A 22,726-nucleotide genomic window follows, 5' to 3' on the forward strand; every position below is an offset into this window, starting at 1 on the left:
ATGAAGCTTAAATGAGACCTTAATGTTTTTAGTTCTTCATTAAATCCATACTTATGAAAAAAATCAGCTGGGAACAGCAACACTCAGAAATGAATAGAATGAAAAGTATTGCTTGTATGTAATAACTAATCATTCCAGCAGTAAAAAGACAGCACATTAGCTTCCCAGCTAACAGGAAAACCCAGGCAATGGCAGAAAAGCATAGAGCATATTAATATTTCCCTTCAGAAACTGACAACAAGTTTAAAATAATTTGTCACTAATTCTACTGCCTATAAATTAGGAACTGGTAACCTCTTTATTTAGCATGCAGTCAAGAGAGTCCCAGCTTGGTTTAAATTTTCACAAATGTACGCAGATTTAAAATGCTGGAATACACAAGCACAACCATAGACTTCTACGCTTCCAAGAAGCTGCCTTCCTTGGTGCAAGAAATGCCATCCTGCACCGCTGTACTTCAACAGCTTCATTCCGTTTCCATTTATCGCCTCTGCATTTCCAGCCCCACTATTGCTGCCTGGCTCCGTGAATGAATGCTAGACTGCAGAGTTCCAACCCAACCGTATCCTTCAGAGATACATCCAATTGCTATGTTCAGAGGAATGGTCTCCCACAGGATTTGCGATTCACCCCTGTCTACCTATATGATATCCCAGAAAACTAATCTCCGGCATGACAGCTCATTCAGCACTCCGGAAAATTTACTCACGCTGAGCTCCTCTTTAAATAATGACCTGACATTTGTTCTGTAGAGGGAGACAAAGCCCAGACTGATGAAAACAGTTGGCAGCTGCTTTCATTTGTGCCATTCAGAAGCCAGATGATAATTTGTCCTCGGGGACCCATCACTTCTTGGCAGACAGACCTGTCCAGTGCACTTTGCTATTACTTTTGCTGTTACCTCCCACCCCTGGTGCACGTGGCACACACACAGAGTCAATATTCAAGGCAGACTAAACTAAAACCGACTGCCAAGAGTCATAAAGGATTTCATGATACTGAGAACTGGGAGATAAGATCACAGATGGATTTGGTGATGATAAATACAAAGTGGCGGATATTGGGAAAGACAAATTTGTTAGACCTACATAAAAGATTAAATTAGCTATTGCTCAGAAAAGAGATTCCAGCATCTCTGAACACAGCTTAATGAAGACAAGCAATAAGCAATGGTCAAAAAGGCAGAGTACTACGAATTAGTAGGCAAGCAGACCAAACCAGAAAACATTATTCCAGATGAATTGTGAGTTCACCTTTTGTGTACAGCATGCAGCTCTCATTCCTTTAAATTAGTTGGAGCAGAATTACAAAACGTACAGACAAGGGTGACCAGGATAATCAGAGTGTCTTCCATACAGGGAGAGACTAAATAAATGAGGACTTTCCAGCCTGGAAAAAGAAGTTACTAGGGGCTGATAATAATGATGGTACATAAAATCATAAATGGGATCAATGAGGAGAACAGATGCAATTATTCATTATTTCTCACAGTACAACACTAGGAGACATAAAATGTTCACATAGCAGGTTACATGAAATAATCACATAACAAACAAATTATTTTTGGATGTAATTTAACAAAGTAAAATTAATTTTTGGATGTACTTAAACAAAGTAATTTAGGATGGGTCAAAGAGATGTTTATCTTGGACAACAAAGTTATGAAAAGCTTCCCAATACTTTGAAACACTACATAAACAGATAGGGCTGTCCACACGTTACCTGCAGAAGAGCAGTAGCAACAACAATGAGAGAGACAACTATATGCATTTGTTATCCATGCACGTGGTCCCACCACATCTTACATCCCTATAGATGCAGAGCCTGTGCTCAAGACGTAGTCACCATCAGGGGATGAGATACGTATATTTTTCATACTATGCCTCTTATTCTATCTATTCCTGGCAGTGTTTATTTTTAAGGATCCCCCAAATTGTTGCTAGTATGTTGGATGCTTTCTGTTCTACCCAGGAACACAGGTAGTCATAACTGCACTCCAGAGAGACATGCACACAGAGAGGTGGGGGAAGACAAGCTGAAGCAGGTTTCCCTCTTCAAGGCTAAAAAGGCAAAAGCCCCTATGTACTGCAAACGTTCCAGCAATTATCTTCCAAGTGCATTATCTGCTCTTCCACCTAAGCTACAGTTGAACGTGTCTATCGTCGACATCAGCAAGGTCAGGCAGCAGTACAAGCAGCCATGCTGTTGTCTCACTTCTTCTCCCTTTAAAACATGTGCTCTATTACACTCTCTCTCCTGTTGTCTTGGGATCCTCTCCAGCCACTTTCAGTCAGGGTGGTTAGTGAGGGGAAGGGAGCGGCAGTTCAGCCTTGGAAGTTACCATGCAATACAAACGCAAGCGGTGCCTCCGTGCAGAGGCTGAAGGGATACTGTACACGAAGCAGCGCCGAGTTCTCAAATGCATCTGTTTCCCTGGCTATAGCACGGGCTGCAGAAACACAATGCTGGTTTATGGCTGAATCAAATCTCATTTTAGTCACGCTACTGTCACTGTCCTTTGAAGCTGTTTTAGTTCAGGATGCCTGCACAGGGCTTCCTTCTTTCACATAAATATCCAGTGCTGAGTTTTGCTGAAGAAAATGCAAGAAAGATGAAATTCACTCTTCAGCCTGGAGTCAGGAGTCCTTCCTTTGCCGCCTGCGCCCACGCAGATGAAACCCCAGGGGCAGAAGACCGCAAGATCAATGTGGAAGCTGCTGTGGTCTCCAGCTTCCTCCCCTACAGCGCTGTGGTGACCCGGGCAGGGCCCCAGGGAAGTCGTGGCAGGAGCGGCAAAGAGGCAGCTGGGGCTGCCCTGCGGCTCAGAGCTGCACCCAGCTGGCACGAAGCCCCTCGGCCCGAGCCCTGCAGCGCTCCCGTCGTGGTGCAGGCAAGTGGGGACACTGCTGTGAGGCCACAAATCTGGTTCCTGCAGGAAGGTGAGGAAAGAGAGAAGCTTGGTCTCACTTCCTGCAACACCCATGCCCACAAATAAGCTGGTACAGGGCAGGAACCAGTGTGCAGCAAAGCGTGGCAGAGTTTCCTTTTCCCCTAAGAGGCAGGGAGGGAGCAGAGCACGAACCAGACCTGGTTCAGTTCCTGCTTTCCTTACGAGGCTGTGCAAGCCTGGCCCATGGCTCAGGCTACCCTGCAGTCTGGCTTTCTAGCTCCATATGACTCCCTTCCCTTCCCGGCTATAGACTTCAAACGATCACTAGTCAACGTTGATCAGTAAGCAAGACTGTCTCCACTTAAGGCACCCCACACATTGCTAAGACATCACAGAACATGAAGCAGCTCACCAAGACCATGTTAGTACAGAAATAACAAGGCTGATATATATTTGCCTTTCCATTGTATTTAATATATTTATATTTAAGACATTTATATTCACCCATCCCTTCTCATTTGATAGGACGAAGTATTTGCTGTGAATCTAGCCACCACCTCAGCTGAAAAGCAGGGAGATGTGATTGTGGTTTGGCCCTCTCTGTTCCTCAGCAGTGTCGCAGCTCAAAGGCTGGGACAGCCAGTTCCCATGCAAGTGCTCCTTGTGCTGGGAGATCATGGAGCCCAGTTCGGGCACAAGAAAAGCCCATCCAAAATGGAGAGGAAGAGGGGATGTGCGATACTCACAAAGATGTCATTTCAGTTCACTTTTTCTCAAATACAGAGCCCAGTGACTGGTGATAAGAAGATGGAACTGAAAACTAAAACTGTAAAATAGGATCAGTGCTGTGCTTTGGTAGTGGTCCGGTATTCACCCCAGCACAGCCAGGAAGGAAATAGTTTGAAAACACCAGATGCTGTTTGCAACTGGCATTTTGTATATATTTCCAGCAGGGATTTCTCCCCTCCCCATGAAAACAGACACACATTCTCATTTAACAACTAATTGATTTATTTAACAATACAAATTTCTTTCTACTGCATGGTTTAGCAGAGAGAACTTGAGAAACAAAATTAGCTTCTTTTCTTTTTTTAAAGTTTAAATGTTTACACAAAAACAACCTTTACTTCAGTAAATATAAAATTTACACACAAAAAAACTACATTAAAAAAGAACAGAATCATGACAAACCAACAAAAAAAAAAAAAAGGATGGGAATTCAGTGTAAAGGATCCAATTGCAAGGAAGGCAAGATGGGGCAACACTAACAAGGCATCCCACTTGTACACCTAGGTATCTGAAGTTGTAGGTACAATACAAAACCAAAATACATTAAAATTAGAATTAAAACCTGTACTTTTATACCATAATATTTTATGATATAAATATCTGTAAATTCTGTAGGCAACACAGTTAATGTGTGAAATACATAGTTTGCTCTTCACTGGAAAGTCACTGGAGTGGTGTACGAGCACCGTGTCACCCACGAGCACGCCAATGGTCAGCAGCGAGCAGACTTTAGACGTCCAGCCCGGATGTGATAGCCCCTTGTTTCTTTGCCAATCTGTGCTATTTCTCACACATCCAATGACATAATGAGAAACTCTGGTCACCTTCAGCAGTGATTTCCAGCACTTCATCTCCTGGCATTAGTCTGTTACCTGACTTAGGCATATTCACCTGCCAGATCCCCTGTTTCTCATTCCCTTTTGCACTTTATAACCTGAACTCTAAAGCTATCTTGTAGCTACCAAGAGAGACTGGCTTCTAGGTTGAGATATTTGGGATACACAGTTCTTCAAGCCACCTTCAGGAATCTGTAGAAATATTTAAAGTAGGGTGGACAATTCATGGTCAAAGGTTATGTGATACAAAAAACGGGGACCTATATAGTAATGGCTAACTTTAGATCTAAATCTTTAACATTTTTTCTATTGCTTTAATATTTAAACTTAACATTCAGTTTTCATATATTAAATGAGCAGAGCATCTTATTGATGGAAGTGCTACATTATCTCCAAAAACACCAGGTAGTAAGGGAGACTGTAAAGTTTAAAATTAAGTGTAATTTAAAAAATCACTTAAAGGGATCAAGTATCTTTTTTTTATAATCAATATGGTGACTGGCAACCTATAAAAGCTTAAATTATAAAACTATTAGGGACTCTACTTTTTAAACTGTATGTACTATAAAGCTGTATATCTTTGTTACTTACAGATGTTACAAAATTTCCAAGCCAGAAAGTGAAGGGGGGGGCACGAGGAAATGTAGTCTAAAAGTTTTACAGATTTCATTTTCACTAACAAAGGTTCATTTCCCCCACAACTGTTTTTACATCATAAAAATCTGATTAAATTCTACTCCTCTCTTTTCTGGACAGATGATACAGTGTTCAATCATGCTTTGGAAGACCATTTTCAATGGATAACTGTAGTTCTCTAGATCAGCAAGTCTGACTTGCTTTACTCGGAAACAAAAGCACCAGACTATCTCTAACTTAGCCCTCGTCCTGCAAAAAAAAATTTGTATCAAGACTCAGGCAGTCTGTTATAAGAGCAGGACTGGCCCTGAAGCAACCAGCTACATTAACTTCTGGAGTAAGCATATGCAATGCTCTCATTCCAACTTGAGAAAGAGCTGAACAGTATTAAATTTAAGGAAATTGTAGAAATGACATTTGTTCTGTTAAAAACAAAACAAGGAAAACTTAAAACAATCCACAGGTGTGCATTAAACATTTAATAGCAAGCCTTTGCTTATGTATATTAATTTAAAGATTATCCACAGGGATCTGTGATACATTGGCCCTGCCTTGTTACTATAAATTTATTCAAATATTAATTTAAAATAGGAAAACAAAGAAACTACTCCTTGGGGAACATGTTTATTGTGTTTGAGATGATACACTGGGTGCTCTCTGAGCTACAAAGGGAAAAAGGAAATCCTTTCATTACAAACTGACAAAGGTAAAAGTTAAAACAGTTTTCACAACAGCATGTACCACATATTGGAAATAGATCTGGGTTTAATACAAATGACATAATTCCTAGTAATCTACAGCTACCTTTAATAACTTCATACAGATAATGAATTAGGCTAAAATGCACTATAATATTTGGTTGACTTCAGGAACAGTATCCTTAGTACATCACAAAATACATTTTGATATCCCAAAGAAGCAAGACTTGCAAGTAGGCATTTTAAACATAACTAATCTACAGCTACAAATTTCTACTCTTGATAGCATTTACCTTTTTGGGGGGCAGTATCCCAGTCTTCAAAAGGATAAAAGCAGAGTAGAATCAGTATAACATATACACAGAAGTCCGTATTGTAAAGGCTATAAAGATTTGTTGCACACTGCAAAGTTGCCTTCTGCAGCTTCACACTGCACAAGTAGTTTGTCATTTATGTTGCATATCTCTTGGTCCACTGTCTGGCTATCCTGTCATGTTCTGCTCTGTTGGTCAGGTACTGAGTGGCTATGCTTCCAACCAGAGGGTCAGCTGCAAAAGGCAGGAGAAGATGCATTAGAAACCATTTCACAATAAAAAAACCACCACCAAACACATGATTTAAAATACAGAATCTATTCCAAAACATAGTCTTTGTTAGGCCAGAAAATGCTGTGAGATATAGTGAGGCTCTTACACAAGACATTTCCAAGAGAAAGCATGCAAGGCACAATGAACAGAAAAAGAAAACAGAAAAATCTGTTGTGGTTATCTGCATATGAATGCACGCTGCCCCAGCCAGGTGCCCTGCTTTTCACCCCTTTGGAAGGACCGCTGGGCACAGGGGACATTCAGCAAGCACAGCCTGGCACACTCCTGTCACAGTGCTGGACAAGACTAGTGTATGTTAGGGTATCAGGACCGTAGGACACACACCGAGGGGATCCAGTTTGCTTCAAGAGCCATCAAACTTTTGTATCAAAGAGGCTAATCCATTTCTCCCTGATCATTACCAGTCTCCTGTAAATGAACTGTCATCTTAGCACTACTGCTCAGTTCCTGCCCTGACCGCAGGCAATTAGCATTCATTGCCTAATGACACTGGTCACACAGCTGTTGCTGAGAAACTGTACTGCTTCCAGTGGAGTTCCTCACCTCCCAACCGGAACAAGGAACTCCCTCTGAAAAAGGGAAAAATCTCTCTGAACACCATCCCCCTCACATTTGCAAGATTCAATGTTCCAATTGCTGTCTTAAGAGAAGGGACTTCCTGCGGCCCCTTCCGACCCGCAGGATTTATGAGTTTATAACTCAAGAGAACTTTGTGGCTTTCCTGGATCAACCACTCACTTGTTGGAGCTCCTGCAATACAGACCTTCAATGACCTTACCTTATTTTCTCCACCATACCTTGGGAAAAAAAGGGTTTAATGCTATTTACTTTCTGTTGTGCCACAGGAGTGAAAAGCGCCATTAAATGTGGGACCACATCCAAGCAGGAGTGTTTCATCCCCAATTTTAAAAATATTAATTTTTATTTAATCTGCATACAATCAAATATACAAATTACATTCCGTGGCAACTAAGTCAAGCGACTAAGAGTGGACGGTCAGTAAACTATCAGCTTCTTACCTGGGTTGCAGTCTGTCAGAAGAGAACAAATAGACAGCAGAACCTTTGAAATAGTCAAAGCAGGGCTCCAGTTGTCTTTCAGGATATCCAGACAGATGACTCCCTGACTGTTGATGTTGCAGTGATAAATTCTGGTACGGAAAGTAACCTAGAATCACAGCATAAGAGACGGAAAGAGGAGTCACTCCATGTTGCCCAGGGATGCTGCCCCTTGTCTCTGAGCAGCAGCAGCAGCACCTGGGGCGCTCCCAGTTCTGTAGAGCTTCTGTGGAGGCAGCTCCTCTCCGCTCATTTTCTAAAACACAATTATTTAACAGAAGAGCGCATATTTACTGTAGTCATGGCTACCTCTAAGAAACCTACCATGGAGATCTTTGGTGCATAAACTGCTTTCACACAGGCCCCCTGTCTGGTACCCACAAAAATTAGGACCTACTTTGTAGTACTGTATGCTATTTAATGAACATATTGCATATCAAGAATAATGTAATCACAAATGTAACTTTACTGTGGTTTCTGAAGGTGAAGAAGTAGACAGAATTTGGCTGCATGTGCAGTATTAGTTGACCTTTTCCTTTCTTTCAAAAACCTAAATATAGACCATGAAAATTACTATTTAAAATTGGAGCATTGTATTATTCTTGTTCAAATTAGCAATGAAATCTTTGCCTTACTCTTCATTAGGCAGGACATAATATACAGCCAAAACAATGCTATCACACTAACTAACACCATCCTTGTTTTTAAATTATTTCAGACTAATATTGGTAGAGCATGTAAGCATTATTCTGCACAAATAAGAAGTTAGAAATATTTAAGTGTTTTAATTACATAAAGGACAAGAAGATGAGGAAAATTTTCTTTTTCATACTGATGCAGGAAAAATACGTGATGTTTTCTGAAACTACTGAAAATCTAAAAATGATCATGCTCTAAAAAAAAAAATCTACAAGATTTTCATGAGGAATTTGTCTAAAACTCTGCATCACTTCATTATAACAATCTTAACTCAGAGAATATTAAATTTTGTGTATTTCAGAGAAGTGTGAAATACATAAAGAGTATATTATTCTTTATGCTGTAATCCTTCTGGGAATGAAACAAGGTATTTGATTTATAATAACAATGTTATAGCCACAAGAGCCATGAGTTGTAGAAACATTGTGTTTCTACATAGACATTTCTACATTTCTAAATACATAGAATGTATTTAGTCTTTGCGAATGTCAGCAGTGTCCTTTCTGGTGACTTGGTCAAGAGCTGTAATTTGGCATTAAGGGAGGGGAGAAGGGAACAACCTTTAACTTCTTTGATATCCATTAGTAAATTATAATTTCTTAAGTGTCCATATCATTTCTGAGCAAGGAAATGAGATTTTAGTTTAAGTTAAGATTAGTTCATTTAATAAAAAGAGTTTTTGCTTAAAAATATTATCGAACAAGGTTGCTGATCTTAACAGTAGTAAATAGATTGACATTTTACAATAACGGAAATCATCACAGTAATTTACCCAACTTGAAGTCACAATATAACACTCTAGTTGTCTATCTAAACTTATTTTAGCTTTCTGTTATTTTGCTAAAAATTACGTGAAAATATATAATAGAGAATCTGGTTCATAACAGAAAAGAGTTTATTATACATATATTTGAGTAGCTGGAATGAGAAGAAGGAAGCATAAGAAGGTCTTCTGCTGTCTTCTATTAAAATTAAAGTTTCTTGAATCTTAACTCTTGATCAGAATCATCACCTCATTTATCACTTGGTAAAGCCTGGAAATCAGTATTGACTGTGGTAATCAGGAAATAAATTAGACACAGGATTTTTCTGAAATTGCAAGCCAAGGTTTTGGACCTTGTAGTGTTCAAGAGACCATAAACAAATTTGATATTCAGGAAGCGATGAGCACTCACTCGCTGCAAGTTACATTCTTCTCACATGTGAAAAAATGATAAACACAATAAAAACCTTACCCTTACCTTTGGTGGCTTGAATGGATAGTCAGATGAAAATGTGATATCCAGGAAAAAAACGCCTCCTTCGTATACAGAACCTGGAGGTCCAAGTATAGTAGATCTCCATTCATAAATGTTATCTCCTTTAGGACCGGCACTGTATAAAAAAAGAGGAGAGAGATAGAAAGAGTCAGGTGTATCTTTGAAAGAGGCATTTTATGGATTTCCTTCTACATTCATTTTGTTTAATACAAACCACTTGCCTATCTTTAACATCTGCCTAATTTCCAACTGATTTCAGTGGGCTCAGTATTTTAAACAGGCATAAAAACTGGGCACTCTGCTGTCCCTTTGGAGACACAGCAATGAAACAGATTGACCATGAACTACTGGAATGTCACCATCTGAAACATACCCCCAGATCTGCTTTCTCGAGTATGTGGTTACTGTGAACTTCTACATGATGCCCTTCCAATGACATAATATCCACACACAAAAGGAGTTGTATATCTTGACCACATTCATCTTCTCCACACATTAAATGGATCTGTCCTGGTTTCAGCTGGGATAGAGCTTATGTTCTTCCTAGTAGCTGGTACAGTGCTGTGTTTTGGATTTAGTGTGAGAATAATGTTGATAACACTCTGATGTTTTAGTTGTTGCTAAGTAGCGCTTATCCTAAGTTAAGGACTTTTCAGTTTCCCATGCTCTGCCAGCAAGCAGGTGTGCAAGAAGCTGGGAGGGAGCAGAGCCGGGGCAGCTGAACCAAACTAGCCAAAGGGGTATTCCATACCATAGAACATCATGCTCAGTATATAAACTGGGAGAAGTTGGCCGGGAGGGGTGGATCGCTGCTGGGGCATCAGTCAGTGGGTGGTGAACAACTGCATTGTGCATCACTTGTCTTTTCCTGGGTTTTATTTATCTTTTTTTGTTGTTGTTGTTGTTATATTCCTTTTCATTACTATTATTATTATTACTATTATTATATTTTTTATTATTCTCAGTTAGTATTATATTTTATTTTACTTTAGTTATTAAACTGTTCTTATCTCAAGCCATGAGTTTTACTTTTTTTCCCCCCAATCCTCCTCCCCATCCTACTGGGTGGGGGGAGGGGTGAGCGGCTGCCTGGTGCTTAGTTGCTGGCTGGGGTTAAACCACGACAGGATCATACCTTCATAAAAAATGTGACTTACACATATATTGATACACATTTATTGCCACTGGTTTCACAGGCTAGAGTGAAATGTTACACCCTTGGGCAGGAAAACTGGGGATGGGAGAGACAGAATCAAGTAACCTGGAATTGAGCCTCTTACAGCACTGTCAATTCAAAGAACTGTTTTCTTCAGGATATATTTGTGTTATGCCTCCAGGCAATCAGCATTGAGACTACTAGCCAAAAATAGTTTATCTTAAGAAGTACAATACTGAACACATTTCTCACTAGGGGAAGGGTTATTGCATAACTAATTATTAAAGTAAAGCTTTGAAAGAAGGGATAATGAACAAGCATTTTCTCAACTTCTGAGTCATCATACTTGATGCTATTATCACACAGTAACCATCTAATCTCCTAACAAAAAAAATCAAAGCACAATCTTATTTCTGTAAGCAAGTCTCAGGGTAAAAACTAACCTAATCTTCCACAAAGGTTCTGAATCCGAACCGCTGAGATCCAAACTGACTGCTATGGAAAACACCACCACTGAGCTTGCGCAGGCACGGTGGACTCATCACATCTATGCAGACCAGTCAATAACGCGGCACCAGAAAAGATCCTTTCAATTCTCCCCACATCGGCAGCCTCCCAGGCACCACCTACATCTCGCAGACACATGGTGAAGTGTCCCCATCCTTCTCCCTTTGTGGTTCCAAGGAACAGGCACTGAGGACTGTCATATGTGATTGCACATGAAGCAAGTGACAGGGCATGGCACCAAGCTGTAGCTTGGGAGTTTGTGGTTTCTGGCACTGCTCGACACTCAGAGGACCCTCCCTACAAGCCCTTCAAGTGTTACGGCTCTTTCCATGTCATGTAACCTCATGTATTTGTCATGCATATGTCCGCAGTCTATAACATGGCATGTTGGACATTCATCCTTACTATGTAGCCAAACATGTAGAGACACTCATCAGAGACAAGGAATATGAGCAGTCTGCACTATGCATCTGCAATTCCCGCACCAAAAATTTAGCTATTTTTACATTAAGATCATATTTGAGAAACAACCAAAAGCTGATTTTGATTATGAATTCCCTTTCAATTCATAATTTCCCAACATGTTTTTTATCTTGCTGATGTTTCATGTACCAAATGTTTAAACTGTTGCAGGCCTTTCATTAACAGGACAAAATAATCATGGGTTTTGGCTGACATCCTATTTAATCAAAAACAAAAAATTATTTGATGGAGCTGTAGCTATTTTCCCGTTGCCAAAATGAAAGTAGGTAACAACGGCATGCTGGCCTCCAGAGTACAGCTAAGAAAGAAAAACTAGAAGTGCTGTCAAAATAAAGTTTGGGTCTAAAATCACTGATCCTACCTTACTATTTGCAATGCATGCACAAAAGTGGAAGAAAAACAATAGATAAATTTTATGGAAAAAAAGGGAAATCCAGAGGCAAGGAGGTCGATTTTCGATGATGTAATGAACCATTCATACCGTCAGTCACTCCAGAAGATAATTCCATTCATGCTCTCTAAAAAGCAATTAGTGTAAGAACTGAAAATATTGGGGCAATAATGACAATATTTAAAACCCACATAGGCCACTGAAATGTTTTAATTAATTCTTGACATTCATCAAGCTTACAGCTAATTAGTATTGTGCTTGGAAACCAAATTTCTATGGAGCAATTCAATTTCAGCATTAGATGTCCTAATGACTGTTTTATAGTTTAATGCAGAGGTTAGTGCTCTTGCCTCGTGTGTCAGGTACCTTTCTTTCATACACCTCTAACAGCTGGATGCAATTCCATCAGATTAATGAAATAGCTGCATTAAATTAGTGACATATTTCAGCCCAATGAATCAGTCACAATTAAGTGCAGCACCAGTCTGGTGCCAAACTATCTGGTAATCACTCACCAAGTCAGAGCAAGGGCATCTATCAGCTAGTAGCCAGAAGCTAAGAGCAATAAGTCTCTGCCTATTACTATCTGCTATCCTCTTCTACGCTACTGCTAGCAATATATAAAAGGATCGGGCTATAATGTGAGAAGGGGAATTCCTAACCTTGCAAGAGGAAGAAAACGCTGTGTTTGAAACCCCTCCTACTGCTGAGAAAAGATTGCTGCAATGTCAAAAGTAACACAAAGCTGTAACAATAACCGCACTCAGATAAAGGGGGAAATTGTTAAATCGAACAATTTCATTACACCTGATTGAGGTTTGTGAAATTTCTATTTAACAGCTGAAGTGGTGTCTCACTTCCAGTGGTGTAAAAGATACCCCTGCTTCATTAGCAACCTGAAAATTCCCGCAATTACTGCATTATTGGCGTGAGGAGACACAAGATTAAAGAGCAGAGACAAGACATCGTAAGTGGCTTCTACCACCTGTATATTTCCACTGCGGATCATCCTCAGCCAGCCAAACCCTACTTTGTCTTCTGTATACATACCAAGGTAACCTTTTTTTGGAAGTAAACAAACCCACACTCTCTAAGGCTCAGCAAAACATACCAGACTTATTCACAGCAGTCTCGGCCTCTGCAATGATTTCCACAAGGACAGGACACTGGGGTTACACCCACTTGGATGACTGCAGAGAAGAGCAGAAAGCGCAGTCCTGCCTCAGGCAACACCTCGGTTGTGTACCGAGCTGCGAGTGAGTGCCGAAGCCCCGCTGGAGTCACTGCCTTCGACTCTCCGTCACCGCAGAGCATCATCTCGGTGCTGCAGAAAGCCACAAGGAGGGAACTGCCACTCCATGGTGCAAATCTAACTTCTCCGTTCCCACAGAGGACAGCAAAAAACCCAGGCTGAAAACTGGGAATAAGGAAGCTTTACTCTGTCCGCAATTTTCTATTTCATTGATACACCCAGAAGAAATACTCCCCTCCTTCTGTTGGGCACTAAAGAGGCTGGCATGGGACGTGCTTCTAGCGGCTGTGCTTGAGCTCTTTATTCCCAGAAGTTCTCCTGCTATTCAAGAGACTCACTCTCCTATTGCAAGCATAGGCTTCAAGCATCTCACCTTAAACCTTGAGAACTGCGGGGAGTGACAGCCTAGGAATCTTTCTCGCTGTCTGCCACACTGGACAGAATACCCCAGGCAGAGCGCTACAATGGGGAATTTCCATGGTTTTCTTCCCTTTCCTTTTTTCATCACTGAAAGACCCAGCTCCTTCTGATTTCCCCCATGGAATCCATATGGACACAAAATCCTCCTCTATTCTGTCCTTTAAAACACAAAATCTTGGTGGAGCAACGGATCTGATGACAGCTGCAGTGTTTTGGCTACACAGCATACATGTGCAGTTCATTGCTACCAGCCTGCTGCCCTCCTAAATTAGCTTACAGAACATCACAAATTCAGTAAAGGCACCACCAGTATATTCCCAATAAAAGAACCACTTGATCAATTTTTTAAAATATGGGCTAAAAAAATCTCAGACAAAATAACAAAGCAAATTAATTGAAATGACAAAATAGTCTTTGCAAAATTAAGGGGTTTTCACTTCATACATAAAAGCTGGATTGATTTTTTTAAATAAATTACACAAATTGACAGAATAAAGTTAACTGGCTACATCTGCTTCCTAAGTAAATACTCATTATGCCTCTTCACTGAGGGATATATACCTGATCCAGATAAGACAAAGGATTTATAACTACACTCTATCCAGGCTAGTCTGCTGAACAGATTTAATTTACAAGTGTGACTTCAGATGGTGAATTTGAGAAGACATGAGGTTAAACCCTAGGGGCCCATGGGGTCACACCAGGTCCTTTAAACCTAACTCTGCTGAACCCTGGCTCTCAGGTTTCACGAAGATGAAGAACAGCTTTTCCAGCACAGTGTTATGAGCATTCACACGGATGCAGCGGCATTCACACCAGCAAGAAGTCTGCTAGACTACTGATGCAGTGGTTACAGAAATCAGGATTCAGCATTTGTTACAATTCACTAAATCAAAATGTATTAAAGCTGCCCATATGGAACTAGCTGCAGGATGAGAAACTAGGACAAGAAATTTCCAGTCTACATGATGCTAGTAGCATGCTGCTTTCTGCACTTGCTAAATGCGCTTCTCCTGTCAACAGCACTCCTCTGAAACACGGGGCTCTAAATTTGGTGACAGAATGCAACTTCATAGTACTGAGACTGTGATAATTAAGAACAAAAAGGGTGAAGGAAAATGTAATTTAGCTAGATTTGATGTTAACTCTGTGTTATGCTTTATTATGAGAAACAATTTGGGTCTGTAATAGGATACAACTGGGGAGGGGGGGGAATCTGTTTTTCAGGAAGCTTCCCAACAGTGAAGCCTGTCAGACTCTGTAACAGTCTTATGAGAAATGTCATTGGTACTATAAAACTAAAGGTACTGGTCTATATCCCAAGATGCCCATCAGGGGTGCCTACATAGCACAGATTTAAGTGGTGGAATATTTTCTTACATTCTCCTTTCAAAGGCCCCCCCCTCGGGTCTGATACCCAGCCAGGAATCACAAAGGCAGCAGCTAACAAACCAAATGGGGTACCTGGAGTGAGAGTTAGGTAAGGAAAGAGGCCCCTCCATCCTCCCCAAACTTTTCTCTCAAGATGAGATTCAGTAAAACTCCCGAAGCTCTTCACAGACTGCTCAACCACAGCGACTCTGTCACAATGGTATAATTATAATTTTTACAGCAATGTAAGTGAAGACAGTGCTTTAAGAAAGGAGCAAGCTATCTTTTTTGATTTTTCTTAATTCAACTGAAGGTACTAAGGAAAGGAAGAATGAATGCCATTAAGTATGTTCCACAACCTCATGCTTGAAAAATCCACCTCATAAAGCTACATAGTAAGTTTTGAAAATCCACAACACAGCTTCAGAAATTGAGTTTTACAAATCCTGCTGTAAGGAAGGCACTTAGCATGTTACCAGCATGAAAGGCTTTGTTTTGGACAGGCAACGTCTCAGCTAAAGCTGATGATGTTCTAGTTCAGTACCGTGTCACTAGGGGCTAATGGGGCTGTAACAGATCCTATCAGCATATACAATTCAGGCAAATACACAGATCCCATCTGTAGTGAGTCTGCCTGCCTCAACATCTAAGCTTCTGAGCTTGATGAACTCATCTCCAGTGGAAGGAGAAAGCCGCAGGCTCAGGTAACTTCAAGTTATTGCAGAGGTGGGGACCCACATCTACCATGTAGGCTATCTAGTGCAGATGCTGATGTTTGCACCTCAGACTTCCCAGACAATCAGGGTAGAGAGATCAGTGACTCTCTGAGGCACAAGAAGCATCTAAATACTCCCTAATACCAAGGTTCTCCATCTCCCCTCTGGTGACACCCACTTTTCACTGACTGCATGGGGAGCTTGGCTCCCAACTCAAGCCTCTAAGCTCAGTACTTCAGAAAATCCTTCTCACCCTCTGTGCAGGGAGAAAGGGTTGTCTAGCTGTGTATTCACAAGCTACCTTGTAGCACACTAGCTTTTTATCTAGACAGAGCTTCTACTGCAAGCTGTCTGAGAGTTAGTTCAGTGTTACTGTGAAGCCTGGAGAGAGCACAAATCACTTACCAGTAGTTGTATTTTAATGTTAAACACAGGAATGGAAAGATGCTCAGATTATTTTCCTGCTTTGGTATTTTCAACGTTTTGAAGAAAATTTATTCATTACCTTTTTTCTTAATTCTCTTTTCCCAGTTGTGGAGGCGCTCTTGTATTTTTGGTTATAGAGCACAAGAAAGGAAATGAACATTAATTAAAGGACATACGTTTGTGCCTTTCAGTCCTGTGACCTTTAAAAACTAACAAGCGTGGACAGCAATTCCCATTTTCTTTATTTTTCAATGCCTCGTTTATAGGGCTTTCTGGAGTACTTATTCTCAGCGTTCATATTATCAGTGCCAGTGCCTAAGCAACTCTACTTACAGAATCTGGGTAGTACATCCTCTATACACAGAAAGCATACTGGTTTCATTCACAAGAGCCTCAAGTATAGCCCTAATTTTTGGATTACAGCATTTTTCTAGGATTGGACACATGTGGGTTGTCCCCACTCCTCATTCAACAAATCCATGTTGAAAATGCTTTTTGATAAGGTACTCACTATTATTAAGGTTTCCAGGTTATGTGCAATTTCTTACAAAGAAAAAGTTTCAGTCTATTGTGTTCTTTATATAGCTACAACTGTTGTTATTTTACCTGCCACTGAACTATCTCCTACATCTGTTTGCTGAAAAAGGTTATTTACTGCTTCTAGCAGATCCACAGAGGCTCTGTATAACTGAGGATACATGGAGTCTAGTTCACTGTACAAACCTTTGCTTCTGTCACTTCCTTAAAGTCTATCATGCCCTTAAGACTGAAATCTAGAAATTACTGCTGAAAAAAAGTGCCTATTTTTAACTCATGGATCCCCTTCTAATTCAGCTGGTTGTAAAGCAGTGCAGGACTTGTGCCTGAGGCCATGGTTCGATGCAACAGTAAATCCAACTTGAGCACTCCTCCTACCAGATCAAAAGCAGTGTAGCTACTCAAAGCAAAGTGCTGATCCAACATAAACTAACTTGGCCAAACCATATATGTTCCAAAAACGTCAATGGCTTAGCTTTGTAACACCAGGCTTTATGCTTAATTAGGTATCATTTGTCCTCCTGCAGCCAGCATAAAGGGGGCATAAACTTTAGATTGCATGGTCCGGCTTAGAAATGTAATCATGTGGCTGTATTTGGTTCACGTCAAATTCTACCATTAGGGGAATCTAACCGAGTGCAGATCTGCTATTAATCACCCTAAAGAGAAAGATGCCAGATTGCAGTGTTTTAGACGATTAAAACCTCCAGCGCTAAACTTGCCATTAGTAGAAGAATATACACTGTTGTTACTAAAGGAAGCCGGGTAACAAATCATTTGATAATTCCATCAAAGCTGTAATATGTAGATAATCCAAGTAATGTATTTTGGAAAGCTGATAGTTTTTCCACTGCCAAAAGCCCCATTAAATTAGTTCATTGCTACAATAGCTCAACTTTACTTTCCTCTTTGTATTCCTGCTAGTTCCTAGGACCTTTCTTGCTGCTGTTAGAAGTCTGGTCAGGTTCTCTCCATCTTCCAGAACAACCGTAGCCAATTATGGAGGCAGAATTCTTGTAATTTTTCTTTTGAAAAATAACTAACCCCAGAACATAGTTCGCTAAATTACAACAGAAATACTGAATTTAAACCAGGTAACAAAACATATCAGATTGTTTCTGTCTATGATCTTGACAGAGAAGTTGTAAATATGTACTACCAAGGCAATACATAAAAAGTTTACCAAACATGAGTTGTTTTTGAAAACAGAGAAATCACAGGACTCGCAGGCATGAAGAAAGTTCGTGCTGAATGTTTGATTTATTTTAAATATCTTGAAATCTGCATAGAAGTCCCTCTCACATGCCTACACTAGAGAAATTATCCATATTCCCTATTAAAACACAGAGACAGTCAGTAAAGAGAAAAATTTCCTGCTACTTTGCCATGTGTTCATAATAACAAAGCCGTAATTTAGGATAAAATAAAAGACCAGCTCCCTGTCATCAGTGTTGAAACACTGATCGTACTAGTGGCAAAACGCATGCTATTTTCTTCCTGTTGGTATAAAGCTCAATTTGTACTAAGGCCAAATCACTTTGTCAAAGAAATTTGTCTACCAGGTATATAGTTCACATTTTCCTTCCACTCAAAATTACTGATGAACCTGTATTTAGCAAACATGGCAAATTTTGCTTTTCTTCCATGAGAAAGGATCCTTCTCAACTCCCTAACAGAAACAAAACTCATTTGGGATACACGCATATTTTATTCTTTAATATGTTATAGCCTCCATACTGATGCTAGCAATCCATACTGAAAGAATCACATGGTATCTGAGAAATTGTGCAGCCTTAGTTTAAGGCGTCTGCCCACAAATACACAAAATGGAGGCACTCAGACACAGCATCGTTTGCCTAATGTCATCCAGAAAACGTGTGCTGTGGAGTATGACTGCAACGTAAATCTCCCAAATCCCAGGCCATCACCTTACCCACTGGCCTGAGATTACACTATTAGTAGCTCATTCAATAGTTCTGTGACATCCACGTGTTTTAGCCACCAGTCACCTCCAACATTCACTGCAAAATCTTCATGTCAAAAAGCTAAGTGACACTGAGAAATCCAGTTTAGCATTTCCTACCAATATTTGCAATGACATTTTTAATATCAACAAAGAAAACCTGTTATTCCCAACACCCTTAAACGTACACACTTCAGACGGAGGAAGAAAGAACAGTTAAAACAATTAATTCCACTAAAGGATCTAATTAATCTAAAAATACACCTGGCTGTAAAGCTGTAGTAAACATATAAAGATTCATGCCTAGGAGCAATAACTGGGCAATTTTCAACAGACTAAGCCTGCAAGTCAACTAGAGCTGTTCAAATGAAGCCCCCAGCTATCAATCTATCCCAAATACCTAAACATTAGGCATAGTGACTGATGTATTGAAAAATTTTCCACTGCTCTGTGGATTATGTTTTGTTTTTTAAGGAACATATCTTTGGGCAAAAATTGAAAGGAACTCCACCTATGAACAGTGCTTTTCAAGACTGAAAGCACATTAGTGAATTAGAGAATCACCCCAGTCTGACTATTCAGGCCTAAAGGCAGACTCCAAGATAAAACTTGTGAATGGTGTTAATGTTGCGGAAAAACTTTTTTCTAATATCGTAAAAGGAGAAAGTGTAATTTAGTGAACACGATTTATTCAGGGACTTCATGAAGGACCAAGAAAGGGAGAATTGCTGGGAAGTCACCTTCACTGAAATGCGGGTGTATCCACCTGTCAAGAAGATGAACACCCAACGTGCCTGGTGCTTCCACAGTGGAACCTCCTCCTCCTCTTCCAGGATGTCCAGGATTGGGCTTCTCTACCACTTCACACCAATATAGCTAAAAGTTGCCTTTTCCCCTCCCTCTAAAAAATCAGCTTTCAACTTTGGCAACAAAGTTACAGCTTTCCCACACAGAGATGGAGAAAAGACAAAACCAGTCAGTTGGACAGCCTGCCTCCATTAAAACACATTAATATTCTGAGTAAGAAGCACCTACTTAGAGATTTAATGATCTTTAATACTGGATATTAGTTTCATACTTCTAGTTGTTTCATACTAACTTCCTGAATGTTGCCCTGTAGCAAGCACTGAATATTTCCCCTCAAAAAATGTCTGTGTTGTCATCATCTAAGTCAGTTCTCGGTTCAGTCTTCCTAACCTTCTACCATAGGCTTTCTTCCAAACGTAATTCTATTATTACTTTTAAATACTTCCTCTTGCCTCCATCCATTTCTACATCACACTGTACAGCCTAACAAAACAGAAAATGCCGTGCCACAGCTCCCTGTGTCGGATGCCTAACCTGAAGCCATAAAAGTCTGATGCAAATCTCTCTAATTAGTATAAGGCTTATTTCTCAAAAATAAAATTGACCTTTCCCAGTTCATACACAAAGACCTTCCCCACCTCCAGCACAATAAGGATGACTTCTCAAGTCTGGCTCCTTTCTGAACATGGCTGCGGTCACTACGTGGCTTTTGTCACTAGCTGCTTCTTCTGAACTGAAAGAAGTTAGCTGTTTTGAAGGGCCGTGAATCTGGTTACGCAAAAAAACAAGAACCCTGTTCAATGCAACAGTCCAATGCTCAGAAAGGCTGTCTTTAGTCCTGTTCCCACACTGGTTAACAAAATCTTCTACACTGAGGATTGATTAAATGAGATTTTCACTTTTTTCACAAGATTAATGGTCTGAAATGATCATCAGAACTCTGGCTACAGGCTTTAAACTCTGCTTAAAGCAAAATGATGACAAGCTTCACATCCAGTGCAGGGCATGAGTTTATCATTGTTGACAATTTTTACATATTTAATCTATTATTTGATATCAGATTTTTTACCACTGTACTTTTAACAAAACAATTTTGCAAATAAGCTTTTGCTAATCTGAATATATAAAGCAAACCTCTAGGGTATAACACATTCCAGGAGACCTGAGTGCAAAGTGACTGGTGCTGTCCCACAACAAATTAACCCCAGCGAAACCAGCCCCGTGCCTCCTCTTACTCCTTCCCCTCCCTTGACACCTGTAGTGGTGCTTGTGAAATCCCATACTGAACAGCTCTGTGGTGCTGAGTGGCTTGAGAAGTAAGCAAGGATTGCTGTCAGGCTGCCTGGGCTCCTGGAGGCAGGAGCTGGCTGCAGACTGGCAGGGATGCCAGCATCAGCGCAAGAATGGGAGCAGGAAGCTGCAGCGGGATGTAGGGCAGAAGTGGGGGGCTGCAGCAGCTCAACCTGAATTGGCTTAAAACATGCTGGAATTATACTCTGGGAGTGCAATTCTGGATCTGCAGTGTCCTGTTTATCAAAGTAGAGGCTCAGGATCCTCTCTCTGTCTCTTCACCATTCTACTCTGTCCATTTAGTACGGTATAGTGTAGAGTGACCCAGCATTATGAGCAGTAACCGTCCTGTACCGAGTGTAAGGCAGACTTGATTCAGGTGCTAAAACATTAGCCCAACAATGTACATTTCACTAGTTGAATATGCATATTTGGAGAGTTTCAAAACAAAAGCAGCTGAGGATAGGAATCTGTTCTGTGTAATGCAGAACTGGAGACAGCTGAAGCAACACTTGGTACAGAGTAGATATAAATGTAACTTGTGTATTAAAAGCATTAAAAAACCCTGTGAATACCAGCTTTAGTTCCAAAAGCACAGCAATTCAAAGGAATGGAGAAAGCATCATGCATACAAATACACAGAAATCAATGTCTGATATGAGTTCTTTTTACTCCACAAAAGTGTACTACACTAAAGAAAAATGTGAAAATAATAATCATTCCAGGGAAAAAAAAAGTCAATAAACATCTAAGTGAAACAATTCTCTCTCAGTAAAATCTGCCTATTGAAAAGCCAGCTCCAGCCCAACTATTGCTCCCTCTAACAATATTAATTTAATGAGTAATTCTTCTAAACGAACATTCTCTGTGGAGACAGCTGTAGCGTATGGAGCAGAAGCTGTTTGGGTTAGCCCTGGGAGCAGGGCTTTGTACCCCTCCTCTAAGACAGCTGCCACTGCTCAGGATGAGCTAAGAAATTTGTGACTCGCAAAGAGCTTTGCCGTAGAGCTCGGACCACTGGTACCAGTGGACTAAGATCGGCTGCAACTTCATTCTACCTTTTTACACATCTGTCGGTTCAGAACTATGATTAAAAAGAACTGTAATTTTCCCCCACAGCCCAGATTCAAGGAAAGTGGCAGTTTACTGCCTGCAGTAAGATACAGCAACTCAGACCTTGGGCAAAGCAAAAGCACATGGACAGCACCAACCTCTTCCTGGGTGCTAAATCCTTCTTTCCAACAGATCAGGTTGCAGCACCAGTTGCACTGCATTCAGGAATTAGATACCGCTACAACACAGACACAGAATGGCTGTAATCTCAAGAAGAAAAGGCTCAGACTGTGTATGGGTTTTATTTGAGACTACAAGCATGATTTATCAGTGGAAAGAATACGCTTAACGACTACCGTTGCAAAATTCATCGGGTTATATACAAATTAAGTATAATCTTTTCCAACATGTCCTAATATTATATATTGATACATAACTCTACTTCTTTCATATTCTCAGTCAGTCATAATTTAGTGAAAGCCATTAACCACACATTTGCTTACATTTGCAATCTAGGAAAAATAATGTTCTTTCTGATAACTGATCTCAATAAAGCTCTTTCTTTGCTGCATATGCCTAATTTTAAAGTACAGCACTGCTAGAAAAATTAGCTTAAGACAGGCTGCTTGCTCATTGTACTTAACAGATTCAGAGCTGAAAGGATAAACATTTTTACTAGCAGTTAGCCTGCTGGGATTGATTACCGATGTTTAGATGATTAAATATTCATAACAAAAGAAAAAAAATAGTGGTAGTAAATATAACATTTTGATCTTAACCATTTTTACTGCAGGTGTTTAAGACAAGATAAATACTCTGTTTTACAGACAGAATAATAAATGTGACAGGGCAATGACTTGCTAAAAGTGACTGTATAGGTA

General features: G+C 40.2%; 1 protein-coding gene across 1 annotated transcript in view; it reads right to left on the minus strand.

Moving 5' to 3' along the window:
* Positions 1-3,884: 3,884 nt before the first annotated feature.
* The window catches only part of UBE2E3 (ubiquitin conjugating enzyme E2 E3), a 59,937-nt gene continuing 41,095 nt past the window's right edge, over positions 3,885-22,726 (minus strand). The window contains exons 4-6 of the mRNA XM_050900252.1: positions 9,456-9,588; positions 7,477-7,624; positions 3,885-6,397 (exon numbers count right to left, since the gene is read on the minus strand). Of these exons, the coding sequence (XP_050756209.1) occupies positions 6,300-6,397; positions 7,477-7,624; positions 9,456-9,588 (379 nt within the window). The 3' untranslated portion in view covers positions 3,885-6,299. The remainder of the gene's footprint in view (positions 6,398-7,476; positions 7,625-9,455; positions 9,589-22,726) is intronic.

This window comes from Gymnogyps californianus, chromosome 7 (genome assembly GCF_018139145.2).
Source record: "Gymnogyps californianus isolate 813 chromosome 7, ASM1813914v2, whole genome shotgun sequence".
Classification (NCBI taxonomy): domain Eukaryota; kingdom Metazoa; phylum Chordata; class Aves; order Accipitriformes; family Cathartidae; genus Gymnogyps; species Gymnogyps californianus.